General features: G+C 39.5%; 1 protein-coding gene across 1 annotated transcript in view; it reads left to right on the top strand.

Moving 5' to 3' along the window:
• The window catches only part of LOC139722007 (uncharacterized), an 84,420-nt gene that overhangs the window by 61,110 nt on the left and 2,928 nt on the right, over window positions 1-20,382 (top strand). The window contains exon 13 of the mRNA XM_071633335.1: window positions 9,298-9,415. Coding sequence (XP_071489436.1) covers window positions 9,298-9,415 — 118 coding nt within the window. The remainder of the gene's footprint in view (window positions 1-9,297; window positions 9,416-20,382) is intronic.

The raw sequence follows: 20,382 nt of genomic DNA, 5'->3' as shown, positions 1-20,382 counted from the left end.
TCAGAGGACAGATTTGTCCCTCAAAGATTTGCAAAGGTTACGCAAATGTGATTTGACTGCTATTGCACAGCATTTGAATGTTGATGTTCCACAAGGTGCAAGAAAGGCAGAGATTCTTGACTTAGTAGCTGGTCACATGGAGCTCAAAGAAGAAATTGACACTCCAGATCAAGCTCAAATTTCTCATCAGATACGGCTTGAGCTTGCTAAATTGGAAATAAAGGAGAGAGAAAGAGCAAGGGAATTAGAACTGGAGAAAGAGAAGATGAGACTAGAAATGGAAAGAGAGAGGGAAAGAGAACAAAGAGAAATGGAAATGAAGAAATTCGAAATGGAGCAGCAAATGAAATTGCGTGAGATGGAATTGACTCATGCACAGACTGTTGGAAATCGTGAAAGGGCTCCCTCTGAATTTGATTTCGCCAAGAACATTCGATTGGTGCCAAAGTTTGAAGAAAACAGAGTTGATGCATATTTTGTGTCATTTGAGAAGGTGGCTAACAGTTTGAACTGGCCACAGGAATTTTGGCCCTTGCTCCTTCAAAGTGTGTTTGTCGGCAAAGCAGCTGATGTGTACTCATCTCTCTCTGAAGAGCAATCACATGACTATGCTACAGTCAAGAAAGCAGTGTTGAATGCTTATGAGTTGGTGCCAGAGGCGTACAGACACAAGTTCAGAAATTCGTACCGCAGACCAGGCCAGACACATGTTGAGTTTGCTCGTGAAAAAGAAATGATGTTTGATAGGTGGTACAGATCCCTGAAAGTGGATCAGGATTTTGATAACCTACGTGAGGTTGTTCTCTTGGAAGAATTCAAAAAGAGTGTTGCTTTCAGTGTGAGGTCGCATTTGGATGATCACAAAGTGACAAGTTTGCATAAAGCAGCCTTGATGGCTGATGAGTATGAGCTGACCCACAGAAATGACAACAGACCACCTTTCAGGAATTTCTCTGGAAATAAGAGAGACAAAAATCAGTCGAGCAGTCCAAAGAATGCTGGTTCTGAAAAAGGCACGAGTTCTGAAACTTCATCTGCACCAAAGTCTCAGTCTGACAAAGGGTCCAGTACAAGTGCAAATGTCATCAAATGTTTTCATTGTAACAAGACAGGGCATGTAAAGTCACAGTGTGGGAAGTTGCAAAACAAAACAAAGAAGGACTTGGGATTTGTCATGTCAAAAAGTGTCCTACCCGAAAACAGTGTCCCGTTCAGTGAAACACAGGCCATTGAAAGTCAATCTCCCAAATTCAAAGATAGGATGAAGCAGGTGGATGAGAGCTATCGTAGCTTTTTGTTTGATGGTGAGGTGACCCCATGTACTTCTGGTGAGGCAGGTAAGCCAGTGGTCATCCTGCGGGATACGGGGGCCTCTCAGTCATTGATGGTGGATGGTGGTATGACTTTTCCACCAGATAGTGCAGTGAATGCAAAAGTCTTGATTCAGACTGTTGATGGCAGTTATATGTCAGTGCCACTGTATAGAGTGGATTTGAAGTGTGACCTAGTTTCTGGTCCTGTTACTGTTGGAGTTGTTCCTGAGTTGCCCATGGCAGGCATTGATTTCCTGTTGGGGAATGACTTGGCTGGGGACAAGGTGGTTGCGTCTCCAGTTGTTTCAGATAAGCCAGTGGTGGTTGCTGAAACTGAGCAGTTGCAGGAGGAGTTTCCTGGGATTTTCCCAGATTGTGTTGTGACTAGGTCTCAGGCTCGTAGAGCTATTCAAGATGATGCGGATTCCGTTGATGTAGAGGAGAATTCCGGTGTTTGGTTGGCAGAAACCTTTTTCAAGGATTTGAATGATGGGGTTGCTGTATTAGGCTCCGAGGCTAACAGTGATGGGCTGTTTAGCAAGTCTTCCTTGGTTGAAGCACAGCAGGCAGACTCTGAGTTGAAAGGCTTGTCTCAGACGGCGTGTTCTGAGGCTGAGGCTGAAAAGGTCCCTGAGTGCTATTATGTCAAAGATGACATTTTGATGAGGAAGTGGAGACCTCCCCATAGGCCAGCTGACGAGGATTGGACGGTGGTCCGTCAAGTTGTTGTCCCTCCTAGTTACCGCAGTGAGATCTTGAGGATTGCTCACGAGTTACCAGTTGGCGGCCATTTAGGCATCAGAAAGACAAAGGATCGGATCATGAGGCATTTCTATTGGCCGGGGTTGAATGTGGATGTGGCTGAGTTTTGCAAGACTTGTCACACATGTCAGGTGGCTGGTAAACCACAGCATTCAGTGAAGCCGGCGCCATTGATTCCGATACCTGCGTTTGAAGAACCATTCAGTCGGGTTTTAGTCGACTGTGTTTGACCTTTGCCTAGGACTAGGTCAGGTCACAAGTACCTCTTGACAATCATGGACATGTCTACACGGTTTCCAGAGGCTATCCCATTGCGAAATATCACTGCTAAGACTGTGGTAGATGCTCTAGTGCAGTTTTTCACTAGGTATGGGTTGCCCAAGGAAGTGCAGTCTGACCAAGGGTCAAATTTCATGTCAGGCATATTTCAAGAGGTGATGTATCGTTTGGGTGTGAAGCAGCTGAAGTCGTCAGCTTATCATCCCCAGTCCCAAGGTGCATTGGAGCGCTACCACCAGACCCTAAAGACAATGATTAGGGCGTTCTGTGAGGAGTATCCCGAGGATTGGGATAAAGGCATCCCTTTCCTGCTGTTCGCAACGAGGGACTCCCCAAATGAGTCGACGGGTTTCAGCCCATTTGAGTTGGTGTACGGTCATGAAGTCAGGGGCCCACTGAAGCTCATCAAAGAGAAATTCATGACTGAGGATGATGAGGTCCACCTACTTGACTACGTGTCAAAGTTTCGTGAAAGGCTTTCAAAGGCTTGTGAGGTAGCTAGGGAACACTTGAAAGTGTCACAAGACTCTATGAAGAGAAAGGCAGACAAAAATGCCAAAGCACGAACCTTCAAACCAGGTGACAAAGTTCTTGTACTGCTGCCCATACAAGGTGAACCACTGAAAGCCAAGTTCAGTGGCCCATACTGTGTCAAAAAGAAACTCAATGATGTGAACTATGTGATCAGTACACCAGACAGACGAAAAGATCAGAGGGTGTGTCACATAAACATGCTGAAAGAGTACTATGAGAGAAAGGCTAGTCAGCCGGTAGGCGTAGCTCAGGTGGTAGAAGAGGAAGTAGAGGAAGAGGGGGAAGCTCAAGATGAGCATGGAAGTGAGCCCTCTAGTGCCAGGTTGTCTAACTCAGAGATGTTAGGGAAAGTAGATGAGGCACTGAACTACCTACCTGAAAATCAGAGGAAAGATGTGACTAGTCTGTTACATGAGTACGAAGAATTGTGTAAGGACAAACCAGGCTGCACCCCTCTGGCTGTACATGATGTTGATGTAGGAGATGCTGACCCTATCAAGCAAAACCCTTACAGGTTAAACCCGAGCAAACTGCAAAAAGTAAGGGAAGAGGTTCAATACATGCTGGACAATGACATAATAGAACCGAGTAAAAGCAGTTGGAGCTCCCCAATCGTCATGGTGCCCAAACCGGATGGGTCTCAAAGATTCTGTATAGATTACAGAAAGGTGAATGCCGTGACGAAAACAGACTCTTTCCCCATTCCCAGACTAGAAGACTGCATTGACAGGGTCGGAAATTCTGCATATGTCAGTAAGATAGACCTTCTAAAGGGATACTGGCAAGTGCCCTTGACCGACAAAGCCAGAGAGATTTCTGCCTTTGCTACACCAGATGGCTTGTTCCAATGCAAAGTAATGCCATTCGGCATGAAAAATGCTCCAGCCACCTTCCAACGGCTGACGAACCAAATCATTGCCGGACTTGACAATTGTGTAGTATACATTGATGACATCCTAGTTTACAGTGACACGTGGGAGGAGCACATTACACACTTGCGGCAACTTTTTGATCGACTCAGGGAGGCCGGATTGGTGATTAATCTGGCAAAGAGTGAATTTGCAAAGGCCAAAGTGGTGTATCTCGGGCATGTAGTCGGTCAGGGACAAGTATTGCCAAGAGAAGCCAAGGTAGAGGCTATACTAGGCTTTCCCATCCCCCAATCCAAGAAGGAGTTGCTCAGATTTCTGGGCATGGCTGGTTTCTACAGGAAATTTGTACCGAATTTCAGCACTGTAGTCACCCCCCTAACAAACCTGCTGAAGGGCAAGGCAAAGTACACCTGGACTGATGAGTGTCAAAGAGCCGTCGAGAAACTAAAGGCAGTCCTTGCTAATGAGCCTGTTTTGGCAGCTCCTGACTTCGCAAAGCCATTCAAGGTGGCAATAGATGCTAGCGATGTAGGAGTGGGAGCGGTTTTGCTCCAAGAAGATGAAGAAGGCACTGAACGACCAGTTAGCTACTTCTCCAAAAAATTGAACACATACCAGAAGAAGTACTCCACAATTGAGAAGGAGGCTCTCAGTCTCATCCTTGCCCTCCAGCAATACGAAGTGTACTTGACAAATAGCAAAGGGGAGATCACGGTCTATACTGACCACAACCCCTTGGTCTTTTTAGACCGGTTCAAAATGAAGAACAACAGGTTGTTCAGATGGAGCATGATGACGCAGCCATATGCACTCAAAATCAAACATGTGGCAGGCAAAAACAATGTAATTGCCGACGCTCTGTCAAGAGTGTAACATGAAGAGAGTATCAAAGGTGAGAAGTTTTCACCGCATATCATTTCCAGTGTATGTGTTTAGCATATTCATTAATGTGTGCAACACAGTTTGATATGATTGTATAAGCTCCGAGAATCCAAGCAATATCATTGTAAATGGTATCCATGAAAAGAGAACATGGAATTAATACAGCTATCCAAAAGGCATGTGATAGTATGTGATTATTGTAGCTTAACTTGGATTTTACCTCACATTCATTGTAAATAATAATGAGAAATTGTGAAGGTGAAAGAAACCCTTGCTACGGCAAGGCTTTCTTTTTTCCATGGGGGATGGTGTCACAAATGTACACACTAGTAGTTATGTACATATGTATGATGTACTGTATGCATGGCTGTTTTAATGTGTATGTACACAGGTTGACCAGATTCATGGAGAACATTCTACATGGTATAGATATAGTACATACAGGCTGACCAGATCAGTGGAGAATTTTCTAGGTGGTATATAATGTGGCTATGCAGTACATGCATGTAGCAGGAAATACATTATAGCTCACTCAATCTAGAATGATTTCACCCATTCCAGAATGTTCTGGGAAGTGCTTACATGTTTGGCTGAGTGAGGCACTGTCCCTGTAGCCCAATGTGATTGGTAGTTATTCTTGGTAATGATGTTTTGTACATAGTTAGGCAGTGAGTCATCCAGGTTTCCTGGAACTTGGACTGGCTAGTAGGTTGGAGAGAGTTATAGAATGTGCTAGAAGGGGGTGAATGGATAGTATATAAGCCAGAGAAATTCTGCAGTAGGCAGAGTACCCAACACCTCTGCTCTGAGAGTTACGTCACTTCTGGCTCTGAAGCGACTTGTTATAGTCAGTCCTGTGTTACCTGCTGACCTGTTATGTTTAAAGGCCTGGGAGACATTTTGCCTGCAGAGAATGAATTTGCCTACATTGGAGATAGACTCCATATTTTTCTGTCAGTGGACATTGCTACGGCAAAGCTGTGATGGGCTGGATTCTTAGCTGAACATTATTAAGTGAATCATCATTCAACGCATCAACTGGACGTGGTCATCATAACGATTGGACTCTGCACGTTTCGCCGTGAACATATATCGTGGATTTTTCCCCGGATTTATACCGTGGACTATCGTAACCTGCGCCTCTGGAGTTACGTCGGAGGAATCATTCATCGGTGCGTCAAGGAGCATTCGTCTGTGCATCGAACATCGTATCTGGACACTTTCAAAGGATTACTTAATACGTGTAAGTGATTCCACTACCGATTTATAACTGTTTCTATTGATCATTGTTGTACTGATGTGACGCCGATTACCTGTCTGTACCAACAATATCACTGTTAATAAACCGCCTGAACATCAGTTGATTGTTTCTTTTGTGCGATCATTCTCAGAGTGATTTTGGTCGTAACAGTCTTTAGAGTCCCTTTTTCATTTCTGAAAAACCTTGTATGCGCTCTTCACTTTCAACTCTAATAACTTTTGAAAAGATAGTGCTACTGCTTTGAAAGTTGGCATTGATTATGGACAGAATGTGTTAATGAGGCATGCTTAATTAGATTTAATCTGATAATCCCTTCATTGTTGTTACTCCTGTGGCTTACTTCCTGTTTTTTTTTTGTCCCATTCATTGCACAGCCAGCACGGTTTGGTAAAGATTAAAGGGATAGTACAGTTTTGGTGGAGATGAGAATTGGGTTTTTAACTTTTTGCGAGATACCAAGAAAACACTTATGATAAAGTACAGAACATACTGTTTTAAGAGGAATTCAAAGTTTATTTGACGAAAATTGGGTTTGGAATGACTGAAACATCAAAAAACAAAGTAAAACAAAGCGATCGTAATAAAGTGTGGGTCCCACACTTTATTAGAATCGCTCTTTTTTGATATCTCAGCCATTTCAAAACCAATTTTCATCAAATAAGCATTCAATTCCTCATAGAATTACATGCTCTTTCACATTTTATAAGAGGTTTCTCATTATCTCACCAAAGAATGTTAGAAACCTGAAATTAGGTCTCAACCATAACTGTGCAATCCCTTTAAGAGCATGAATAGACACTGTACTTCAGAGCCTCTTTTCTCAGTTCACACTTTTCCTGAGTTTGTGCTTTGTTTCCAATATTTAGATAGGTTAGGAGAGTCCATCTGATTTGAGTTATACATCATTTTAAAGCTTAAAGTCTGCTCTTTCAGAATATAGTCTGAACTAAAAATTCATGTCTGGCGACTTTTTGTTTGTTTTATGGTGCAGGGTCACATATAATATCCTTTTTTAGTGTGTGTGTGTGTGTGAGTGTGTGTGTGTGTGCGTGTGTGTGTGTGTGTGGTGTAAATGTTATGTACATTGTAAACAACTGTTTAAAAAAGAGGTAAACCAAGGGTTTCTGGCAGACTATTAAAAAGTTAATCACTATCACTATCACTATCACTATACACCTTCATATGTGAATTGCATATGAGGTGCCCCTTTAGTATGTATGTGACAGATGAAATCCACCAACACCTGTTGTTTTTCATGCGGCTTTTTGCAATTGGGCAATAGTGTCACTTACAATATGCTATTACTATTAAAAGGCACAGGGATTTAGTAAACTTATAAGACTCAAATGAGTAAACGCATTGCTATTTAAGTGAAAGAGGATAGTAAACTGAGGAATAGAAATATCTTATTTATAATAAAAGTGCAAATATGCCTATTTGTTTACACTTTTTTGTCTCGCCCACCGGAGGTGAAGGCGAGACTAAGGGATCCAAATGGCGTCCGTCCGTCGTCTGTCCGTCGTCCGTCGTCCGTCACAAATGTTAAAGGACAAGTTCACCTTCATAAACATAAGGATTGAGAGAATGTAGCAATATTAGTAGAACACATCATTGAAAGTTTGAGGAAAATCAGACAATCCGTTCAAAAGTTATGAATTTTTGAAGTTTTTGTGCAGTACCCGCTGGATGAGAAGACTACTGCAGTGTATGAATAACTTAGATGTCACATACGTACAACAATATAAGGAAAATATAAAGAGAATTTCACAAATTTCCATCTTTTGAAAAAAGTACACATTCCCCTGACTCGTTACCGATAAATGTTATGGGTAATATTATTCCCCCTGCCTTTAGAAAGAGGCAAGTCAATTGCTCTTTTATTATGCGAAAAAAGTGAAAATATGTTGAATTTTCTTTTATATTTTTTTATACTGTTGTACGCATATGACTCACAAGCTGTAGTAGTCTCCTCATCCAGCGGTTCCAACTCAAAAATTTAAAAAATTCATAACTTTTGCACCGATTGTCCAATTTTCTTCAGACTTTCACTGATGTGTTCTACTAATATTGTTGCATTTTCTCAATCCTTATGTTTATGAAGGTGAACTTGTCCTTTAAAGTTTACCTGCAAGACTCTCTTATGATGCATAACTTGGCAACTGTTACAGCAATGGCAGCCACACTTGGGTGATAGAAGCACTAGGGGTATCTTCATGTTATGGTGTTGTCAGAGGTCATGTGATGATGTCAAAGGTCATTTGAGGTCATATATTAAAGAGTATGTGCAAGACTCTCTTTTCTATGTTAAAGTTTACCTGCAAGACTCTCTTTTGACAAATAACTTCACATAAGTTGCTTGGATTACAACCTAATTTGGGTCATGGATGCACTGGGGGTACCTTCATGTTATGGTGCCGTTGGAGGTCACAGGATAAGGTCAAAGGTCATTTGAGGTCATACGTTAAAGTTTACTTGCAAGACTCTCTTATCACACGTAACTCAGCACATGTTGCTACAATGGCAATCAAACTTCGGTGATGGTAGATGTCTCTTGGGAAGTTGAAGGTAACCACAAGGTCAAAGGTTACAGACAGGGCTCAACGAACTTTTAGGGCCCAATGTTAAGTTTTTAGGGCGCATTTCGTTTATGGCTCATAACTTTTGATCCCTTTGTCCGTTTGTGACCAAACTTGGATGGAAGATGTCCCTTGGGGAGGTGAAGGTCGTCACAAGGTCAAAGGTCACAGACAGGGGTCAACAAACTTTTAGGGCCCAATGTTATGTTTTTAGGGCGCGTTTTGATTGTGGCTCATAACTTTTGATCCCTATGTCCGTTTGTGACCAAACTTGGACGGTAGATGTCCCTTGGGGAGTTAAAGGTCATCACAAGGTCAAAGGTCACAGAAAGGGGTCAACAAATTTGTAGGGCCCAATGTTAAGTTTTTATGGCGCGTTTCGATTATGGCTCATTCTGATCCCTTTGTCTGTTTGTGACCAAACTTGGATGGTAAATGTCCCTTAGGGTGTTGAAGGTCATTACAAGGTCAAAGGTCATAAGCAGGTCAATTAACTTCTGGGAGTTTTAAAAAATATTAATTCCTTGTACGCGAATGGGCGAGACACAATTTGGCGATTGCCTTGTTTGTACAATGTAGCTAGCAATCATTATTGGAGTTGAAGATTTTTATGCTGTTCAATTGTTCAGTGGGTGTTTTTTTTCCTCGAATGACTTGAAACACAATTGCTTGGTTTTTTTTTAATGTATCTCCTTGATTGTGGCATATTCTACCTTATCTTTTAATATCTATCCTAATTATACATGCCTATCTGCTAAATAAGTCGTTGGCCAAATTCTGATAGTTTCTTGTTGCTTTCTCTGTCTAAAAATACACAGTAAGAGGGCGACCCAATCACAGAAGAGGGGACAGCTTTGGCACCCGGCGGCGGTCTCGGTCCCTCAGCCGACTGGAAGAGTATGAAGCTTTTGATGCCATGCCCATTTCCTGCATGAGGTACGCATGCCCCCCTCCTCAACACCGTCCCCCCCAGCACCACCCCCCTTGCAGGGTGAGGAAGCCCCACAGGGTCCCAGCCGCTCCTGGCGTTGACCCCGTCCCATGTCGCAGGGCCAACTTCAAGGCCTTCATGGGCCGGAACCTGGTAGAGTCGTGGCTGATGGTGCACAACCGCGATGCCAGTGGCGGCTGCATCCCACCACAGGTGTCGATCCCCAAGGAGTGCAAAGAAGGCACCCAGCACCACGATGCAGGTGGTGGTAGTGGTGGCAATGGCGATATTAGCCCCCTCAGGGCCAAGGGCTGTTTTAAAGTGCATGGGTGGGTGTGCCCAAGCACCCCTACCCTGACAGGTGGTGCCAGCCACCAACTGAACGGTGCAGGCAATCCCCCAAGTGACAAACATGGACGGAACAGGTCAAAGCACAATGCCCTTAACCGGGGATCCTACTACAGAATGGGTGTACACCGGAAAGGCAAAAGGAAAGGAGAAATATGAGTGGTACCAGATTAGACCCATGCATTAACATCTGAGAGAGCCTCAACTTCTAACCAAACACACTTTTAAAACGGCTTGGGAGAATCTAACCAGTCTGGCATAATATGAAAAAAAAAAAAAAAAAATCAGCTGCTGAAAAGGAAGAAAATAAATTGTGGTGTATGTGTCAAATGTGTGTGCTGTAAAACCAGAAATTTTCATGGGCACGAATTTTTTTTGTGTGTGAATTTTGCGAGGAGCCAAGATTCATAAAATTAATATGCATGAAAGAGTTCCTGGCTACACTATTATGTAATGCCAGTTGCAATTTGTAAAAGTTTCATACAGCAAAAAAAGTTCTTCAGCTCTAATTTGTAAAAATTTCATGCCATGAATATTTCTGGTCTTACAGTAATCTTTCACCAAAACCCCCCCCCCCAAAAAAAAACAATTTATTTGAATGAAGTAAACTATGTTGACTGACAAAAAAAGAATGCTGTTGAGAGTTATGTTTCATGTTTTAAAACATTAAAGTTTAATTTTTTTTTGTTTTATTTGCATTTAGGGTTTCGATAGATGCCTATGCTGACTGACTTCAGCACAACATCAATATAGCTTAGATTTATTCTCCTTCTTTTTTTTCATTTTAATCTTGTAGACCCACATGGCACCTTGACCAGAAACACAGTAAAGTCAAGTTGTTCTAATAGCATTGAATAGCTTCCTGGTGCCCGTCTGTATAGTTGGTTCTATTTTTCTATCTCTTGTTCTTTCTTTCATAATAGAGAGAACAGTATGCTACTGCAAATGGGATTCTTTAGCAGAGCTAGTACAGCCTGGACTGGCTTTCACCTCTTATCAATAACCCAACAAGTTCTTGCGAAATTTTGCAGCACCTCTGCAAACTAGTCAACATTCAGAAAAAAGATTGGATGAAACTGGTTCATTTTATAGTCAAATCCCTACTGAATCAGAAAGATATCTTATCAGAATTTGCTAATTTGAGAGAGGGATAGAGAAATGATTTCTTTTAATTCTGTAAGATGTTTTGACAATCATGTGATTATGCATAAATTTAGGTACTGTTATAAGATGCTTGTGAAAATGCTACAAACAAAAACAAATAATTATGGCGCCTACAATGTATATGAGCAAGAAAGGCTTTGACCCATTGAGGATGATTTTGCTACAACACGCATTTCCCATAGACACCTGCCCGACTATACTCGGGACTCGTCTTCAACGGGCTAATGAAAGCAAATCATTTACACTACCTTATGAAGCACCCGTGATGTATGGTTTTAAAAAAAAGAAGAAATGATCATTAACAGATGCAGCACCAAACCACAGGAAAGTGGTTTCGGTTTCTAGGCTTGATGGGTTAAATGATGTGATATCAAATAAGACTTGGTTGCATTGTATGGGAGTGTACATCCCATAGAGGGTGCTCTTCAAAGTCCAGCTTGTATGCAGCTCTTCAAACACAATTAATGCTTTCTTGGTAGAAACTATCCAGCATCATGTCTTCAACAATCAGGATGACTGTCTGCATTTGTTTGCATTCTAGAGGCTGCTAATATGTTTCTTTTTTTCTTTTTCTTTCTTGTGATGCCTCTTTGTTCTTTACATTAATAATCATTGTTTCTGTGATAGAGCCTTAAGATTTTGTTGGTTTACATGGTTTGACTGTCATTATGTGGGAACTTGTCATTGTATGTGTGTAATGATTTAATGCCTAATATTTGAGAACATTCCATATTTTTGCTGGATTTGAATGCCCATTCTTATGTTAAAACTTCTATGTTCAGGTGGAGGGGTATCATCATCCATTTTAATCATGCATGTGCAGCCATTCACATAACATGAACTGACATGAACTGTCTCTATCTTTAATGGAATACTGTATACGCCGAATATTTCGCGAGGTTTATATTTTCGTGAATTTCGCGAGTCGGGTGCTTTTCGTGAATTTAGAGACACATGAAAATATTTACTCTGATTCCGATGTGTATGTGAAGTGCACATTTCTCCATTCAATACTGTACTCCACAATCATGAATTTAACTACACGTGAAATCGTCGGGAAGTCCCGATTTGCTCAAATTTAGACTCGCTAAACATATGGTGTATACAGTACTTGGTTGTTGTTGTTTTTTCTTTCTTTCTTTCTGTGTTTTATATAACTCTTCGTGTGTCACATTATTAGGCCTAACTCATCCAATGGCTTGCAAATTTGCATATTTTGCTTAATTGCATACCCACTCACAAACCCATCAATAAATCGCAGCATGCCACAGTACATTGAAAACATAATAGCCATTATGGCTTTGCCGTAAATTAAAATCACAGCAAAGCAATTGCAATATTTTCTACTACTTTGCCGTAGTAGGTTCGTAGCATAAATGCTTCTATAAAACTTAACATAGCTCTGAAAAACAAAGGTTTCGATATAAGCATTCAAGCATTGTGGTCTCAAAATAATGTGGCACACAGGAGATTCACACCGTGGCACACCAGAGTTATGCTGTTCAGATTTTGGTGTGTGTTTTTTTTCAAGTGTCTGAAGTTTTTGCTCTGTAAATTGTCGACATCAATATATGTATTGACAAAACTATGGATGTTAACTTGCTTATGAACATTAAAAGGAGAAAAAGTGGTGCCTTATATAAAGCAATATTACATTTGACTGCTAACAAATTGCAAGATATCCAGTTGAACATAAAATCCTTCTGTCTTTCAGATGTGTCACACTTAAACCTAGCTGGGCAGAGAAAATTGCTGTCATGCAAATGCTACTAGATGTTTCTTATCACTAACATCAAATTGGAATGAAACTCAAACATACATGACTTGTGGGTTGAATGAATGCAGTGATATTAGGAGAATACATCAGAAAAAAGTTGATGGAAATCAAATAATCTGTTGAAAAGTTGTGAATTTTTAAAGTTTTGGTACCACCATCGCTGGATGAACAGATTACTACTGTTCATGATGTCACGCATGCACAACAATATGCGAGAATGTAAATTAAGTTCCACAAAATCTAATTTTTCATGAAAAGTACAAATTCCCTTGACTTGTAAATGACACATGTTTGGGATGATATTATTCCCCTGCTTTTTTTGAAAGAGGTAAGTCAAGTGCTCTTTCATTATGCTTAAAAATGGAAAATACATGTTGATTGTTGAATTTCCTTTACATTTTCTATATATCATCTATGCATGATGTTGAAAATGTTGTGGACTTCTGATCTAGCGATGTTGACATCAAAACTTCATTAAATCTTCATAACTTTGCAAACGATTGTCTGATTACCCTCAAACTTTGCTGATATGTTCAATTAATATTGCTGCATTCTCTCAATCCACATGTATGTTTGGGTTTCATTCTCCTTTCAGCGTCATGCTTGCTCTTCATGGTATTTCATGCTGCACCTTAGGGCATTCAAGTTGCCATGGTTACATTTCTTATTGACAGGAGAGATGATTTGCATTTCTTTGGCAACCATCAAGTGATTGATGAGATGCTTTTGATTGGATTTATATGTGGCCTTTCAGCATATGTTAGAGATGGGAATCTAAACAGTGGGGAGGAGTATGGAATAACCCTCGTGCAAAAATGACCCCCCCAAAAAAAATATATATTTTTGGCTGTTCTCATCTCGGATCTGTGCATGTAACAAATCATGGTACTTTTGTCAACTATGGGACATGTTGCCTTCTTGCAAGTTTTCCATTTTTCTTCCTTCTCTCAGGTCATTGTGCATTACACCTTGTGGCTTGTGAAATATCATATGTGTGTATCTATTTTTCCTATTATACTTTGGAAGTGATCATGTATTTTCTTATGATCACTTCAAGTGTACATCCAGTTTTTGTTTTGTTTTTAGTTTATCCCTAGAAACCTTATTTTGAAGTCCTTGACATTTTAGGGGTGTAGATTGTGGTTGACATTATCAAGTTTTGTCATAATTTTCAAAAGCTTGAAAGATGCATAGTTGACATATTTTTCTGAGACAGTAACAAACAGTAGCCATATGAATGACCACAAGGTTAATCTGATGGTGACGATACCTCGATCAAGTTGAGTCTATTGCTAAATGAGTGTGTGCGTTCACCGCGAAAATGATATTGTATGTCACCCGATACTAATTCACTGCTTTCACTTTTACAGACAAGTTTGATGTTCAATTAATGGAAAGTTATTCCATTTGCATACTTGCAATGTCAATGCATTTCCTTGCACAGTATTGCAAAGGGGGTAGTGTTTATTTTACACTAATGGGAAGACTAGTGTTTCAATGACTTCAGAAGAATATCCCTTACCGTAATCATTGTAGGGTCCACTCATGTAATAGTGCATAGTTTTCCTGGATCTTCATGCATTGGAGTCATTCTTAGACATGTCAGTAGATACTGTACCAAGAGAAGGAAAATGATGAAGAAAAAACTGGAAGAATAACAAACAAGTCACTTTCTCACTTATTTTCACAAATACTCTGTCCTCTGTGTCATGTTCATTGTGTCACTGGGTATTGCATATTTACACCTTAAGCAGAGCTACCAACTGGTGTGATGATACTGATAATCAGTATGTGTTTTGAATTGTGGCAGGATCTATAAAGCTATATCTCTTTTTAAAGTTTATCGTGATTTGTGTGTGCCATTTTATGGTTTTACACGTAAATATGCCTTTTGCCTTCAAAACATGTTTGACTTTTTGCTGTACGTGCATCAAAGTGCTCTTTGATCTACAGGAGATGGCAGCTCTGCTCAAGAGACTCTCCAGTCGCATATATACTTCTATATTTTTAAAGCCCCGTTTTAACAGACCTAACCGCAACTGTTAGAACAAAATTCCTCGCCTCAAGCACTAAAACTGCAGGAGAGAGCGAGGGGTACCATTTTAACAGACACACACCAAAAACCTTGTCCTTATAGATTTCTATGAATGGGTGTGTCCACTGATGCAACTACCCCGCTCATAAGCTAGGGCAGCATGTCTGTAAACAAGACGTGGTTACAATCACTGATCTCAGCTATATAGATATTAGTGGTTACAATCACTGATCTCAGCTATATAGATATTAGTGGTTACAATCCATGCATGTGATCGGCACATGACATGTCAATCATTCTCTGTCTGCAATGTTGCACATGCATGTTGAGTATATCTAACGAATGTTACCACAGTTGCATTCTAACAAAAGGTTTACCCGGGTAATGTCAAAGTAACGTAGCAGTAATTAGAATTTAGCAAGAGTTACCGTGACAAAGTCCAGGCGTCATTTTGCAGGGACGGTTTTAACAGGCAGGGTAAAATAAAAAGTTACTGGATGCTACCAAGAGGTTGCCATGGTAACAAGGCTCTGCTAAAACGGGGCTTGAGAGTCACATGCTTCCAACTGATCCCAGCCCCACCCAGATTTTTATAAAATGGGAAGCATTTATTGGCTGATTATTAGTTCCACCCGTTAACCAGGAAGTAAATTTCTTGCATTCATCAAGCCATCTAGCCAGCCATCCTTACAATCATCCATTCACCCATCCTTTTATCCATATGTCCTTCCATCTAATCATCTATTTATCAATCCATTAATTTATCCTTCCATCTGTCTATTCATCATTCCACCTGTTCATCCTTCCATCCCTTCATCCTTCCATCCATCCTTTCATTCATCCATCCCTCCATTCATCCATTTATCCATTCACCTATTGATCCTTCCTGCCATCCTTCATTGATTTATCCATCCATTCAACATTCCATTTATCCATTCTTCAATCTATCCATCCATCCATCTATCCATCCATCCATTCATCTATCCATCCACCTATTCATTCATCCTTCCATCTTTAGGTTCTCCTTTTTGTGACTCCCCAGCTTCATAAAACTACAAAGCAACAACATACATGCTGTGCATTACAGACTGTGAGAGCATAATTATACTACTCGGGTGGTGATGATAATGATGATGACAATAATGATTAACAATTGGTGATATTGATCCTCATCAAATAATTGGCTGAGAGCTACATGGCCCCTTGCTCTATTGTTTTGCCTAAAGGCTCAAGCTTCCATGTCAGAAGGCGTTAGTATACCGATGACTGGTACTAGCAAATGCTTGTCTGCGCTCAGCTGCATTGACTGTGTGTTATGAATGCGTTGTAATGCATTGTAATTGTTTGTGTGTGTTTGTGTGTGCAGTTTAGTTAGCTCAGAGCTGATGCTGGCCTGGGGATTTAACAACAATGTTTGTTGCGGAATTCAAATCATGTCACCATTTTATAAAACAAATAATGCAAATTACTCGGTTGGCCATTAGTAAAATTATTCATGTGCTGTAACTTTTGAACAGTCCAAAACACAATCAGCTTTGCCTCATATTTTTATGCCTCCACCACAAAGTGTCGCCAGAGGCATCATGTTTTCAGGTTGTCCGTCTGTCCGTCCTTCCGTCTGTAATCAAGTTTGTGGACAGCGTAACGAAAAAACGTTTGAGGTATCGTAATGAAACTTGGCATGTATATGTGTGAGTGAGCGAAGTTGTGCCCATCAACTTGTGGGTGCACTTACTTAAGGTCAAAGGTCAAAAGATCAAGATCAAGTGATCAAAATTTCACTATCTTTCCCATTATGCAATGCCTGAAGGAATTTCTTGAAACTTAGTGTATACAGCTACCAAATAAAAATTCTCCAGAGAGAGTTTCGGGTCATGAGTTCAAAGGTCAAATGTCAAGTGAAAATGTTAAAATTTCCCTTTTTTTCCATATCTCGCAAATGATTCAAGGCATCTTCATGGAAATTATTACATTATTTCACTATTTCCCTCATATTTATGCAATGCCGGATTTTTCTTGAAACTTACTATATACATGTATTACCCAATAGAGATTCTCATGGAAGTTTCTTGCCCAAAGGTCAAGTGAAAGTGCTAAATTTCACTTCTTCATATCTCGAAAGTAACTCGAGATATCATCATGAAACTTAGTACATATTTTAGGGTCAAAGGTCAAGGGTCGGAGTCCAGGTTAGAATACTAGAATTTTATTATTTGATACTGAAATTATATTTTTTCTCCATACCTTGAAAATTACTCTTTGCATAAACTTATAAAAGGATCAAAGTCAATTAAGTAAGCCCTCGAATTTCCAAATACCTTCACTCTTAGACAATATAGCCATTCATCCAATTAAACCTAGTTCAAGTAAAGTGAACATTCAACACATTTGTGACAAACCTGTCATTTTAATATTTTGCCAGTTATGTGAAACTGTCATCACACATTGTCAAGACATTGAACAATAGACCCATTAAGAGAATCATGCATATGGCAGAGGCATACCAGTTGCCGTAGCAACATTTCTAGTTTCTGAATGTTCAGAAATTACTATCAGGTGAATAATTCTTACTAAAGCACTTTGTAATATGCATCATTTGTATACTGTATAGCAATCCAGGCTATATCTAGACTACATTTTCCGACAAAATGTTTTGTCATTATGCAATGATCAGTTAGGTTACTCATGAAAATGTAGGGGCCTAATCATAAAGAAATAACAACGATGAGATAACTTGAAATTGAAGATTGTTAAAGATTGTTTCAATATAATGATGATATGATACAAAACATTGATGATGGTAATGGAGTGAATCTAATGATTGAGAGTGATAATGATTACATTGATTGAGATGGTACTGTGTAGAAGTGGAAGGTGAATTATAAAGAAGACCATGATGATGTGAAAGATTGCATTTTTTATGTTGTTACGATAAGCTGCTCATTACCCGCCTTTTTGCACCCATGCACACGCACATATATATAACATTATGTATCATGCTGTAGACATTCACTGTATTGCTTGCTCAGTCCACAGCTTTTTGCTTCTTGATATCATGCTTTGATTGATTTTTTTTTCCAGTAAACTATTATAATGGTACAAAAAAATTAGTCAAGAGTGATGATAAAATCCGAATGTTGTGTACATGTATCATTGATGGCATATATTTTGCCATCATGATGCTTCATGGACCTGAATATTTCTGAGGGTTGAATTTGTAATCAGTAAAAAATAAAAAAAGCACCATCGTGAAATATTTAGCATGTGAGGTATTCACATCTTTGTGGATCACTTTGCTGTAGGAGGGGAAATAAGATTACCCTCTTCAGATGGACTATGGAAAAAAATGAGGCTGTGCCAAATTGGGGGGGGGGGGGGCGTTAATATATGTGACCGTGCATCACAAAACGAACAAAAAGTCGCACACACTGATTTTGCATGAGGACTGAAAATAGGTGAAATGGGTCAACCTAGCCAATCTTGACTTTTTCATATTTTCGGAAAGAGCAAGTCTTCTTTTACATTACACTAAAATTTGGGATCATGAAACGGGCAGGAAAGTGTGTTTTTTTAGCAGTTTATCTTGAACATTTTTGGTAAAATGGTGTGATTAGTTGTGTCTTTAGAGTCCCCTTTTCATTATTGAAAAACCTTGTACACACTCTTCACTTTCAACTCTAATAACTTTTGAAAGGATAATGCTACTGCTTTGAAAGTTGCCATTGATTATTGACAGAATGTGTTAATGAGGCGTGCTCAATTTCAGTTTAATCTGATAATCCCTTCATTGTTGTTACTCCCGTGGTTTACTTCCTGTTTTTGTCCCATTCATCACACAGCCAGCACGGTTTGGTAAAGATTAAGCGCTTGAATAGAAACTGTACTTCAGAGCCTCTTTTCTCAGTTCACACTTTTCCTGAGTTTGTGCTTTCTTTCCAATATTTAAATGGGTTAGGAGAGTCCATTTGATTTGAGTTATACATCATTTTAAAGCTTAAAGTCTGTTCTTTCAGAATATGATCTTAACTAAAAATTCATGTCTGGCGACTTTTTGTTTGTTTTGTTGTGCAGGGTTACATATAAAGTATATGTGTGCCTCTATCTGCTTGTTAATGCTTTACTTCTACCAGTAGGTTCAACAATTCTTATTAGAAAGTAAAGCTTACTCCTCCATGAAATGTTTGCTGGCAAAACATTCATATCTACCTAACTTTACTTTACTTTAAGTATGATGCATGATCACTGTCATTCTAAATTTGATTCTTGTTAATGTTATATACTTTTCCCCTGTTTTTGTATTTTCGTATTGTGAATATATTATTCACCAAAGCGTGAATGGCAGTGGAGGCAGCCAATTCGATCTCTCTTGTGACACTTCCAGTTTTAATCAGTTCAGGTACTCGGTACTGAATTTTATCAACAAATAATCTTATAATACATAAATATTATATGTATATATTCATTAGAAATTCCCTGTCTGCTACTTTGTCTGTTAACCCATTTCCTACGGGAACCTGGTAGCCTGTGTATTAAGTCTACGTGGATTTCAGAATAATTCAGTCTGGAACGAGTTAACTTTATCATCCAATAAGAGTGATTCAGGCCTTGAGGATCTATCTATTAACCTGTTTCGTGTGGGAACCTGGTGGCCTGTGTATTAAATCTACGGGGATTTCAAAAATTCAGAATGAAATGAGTTAAGTAGGGAATATTAAGTTGATTAGCATGGTGATAATGCCATCCATTACATCCTCCACTGTCCCTGTTTTTCTTATCCACCTATCCTCAGATGTAAGCACCCTTTCTGCATTTCCGTTCATTCATTTTGATTAGTCTGGAACAATATGTTTTTAATGTTTACTGGTGGTTGCATGGACTCTCACTTGTGCTTTTCATGATGATTATTATTAAGAACATATGATTGCTTGGCATGAATATGTGCACACTCATATGCTCACACATACATGCATGTTCTCTCCTTGTTATAATTAATTTCATTCAAACTATAAAATATCCTCCGCTTGTTTATGTGTTTTGATATACCTTTATACAAAGCTGCAACATAAAGTTTAATCATAATTAATTCAAATTTGTGATCTCATACAAAGGCAAAAACATTTAAGCACATAAAATCGTGAGACAACTTTAAAGGATAAAAAGAAAGTCCTTTTTTTATTTTCTGCTTCAAAAGTAACAACAACAACATTCAATGCAAACACACACATACAAACTCACAATAGGTACTTTGTGGGCCTACCCCGTTGTTTCCTCCCATAGATGGGTACCGGTACTCCCACAATGTCGTATTTTACCCCAACAGTGCTGACTAAATCAAAGGAAACATAAGATGAATACACCCATAATGCACCTATTGCAAGCCCACATATTCACAAAGTCTTCAGTTACTTACACTCCTAGCAGATATGATGTCTATGGCTAATTCTCATTATGTTACTGGTTTATTATACAGGTACAAAATTGTATAAGTAAATGTGGGAAAGACTTTTTCTATGATTTTACTTTGCCTTCTTTCTCCCACTTTTATTGAGTTTATTTCCGTATTTGACAAGTGATTGCAGGAGATGAGAGATGATGACATGAATGTATGATGTCTCTCCTTCTATCTTTCTTTCACTTCTTGCTTTGCA

This window comes from Diadema antillarum, unplaced genomic scaffold (assembly GCF_040938485.1).
Source record: "Diadema antillarum isolate AM-2024a unplaced genomic scaffold, OU_Dant_1.0 scf00000154, whole genome shotgun sequence".
Lineage (NCBI taxonomy): Eukaryota > Metazoa > Echinodermata > Echinoidea > Diadematoida > Diadematidae > Diadema > Diadema antillarum.
Note: the sequence above shows the minus strand (reverse complement) of the source record. Positions and strands in the feature narration are given on the sequence as shown.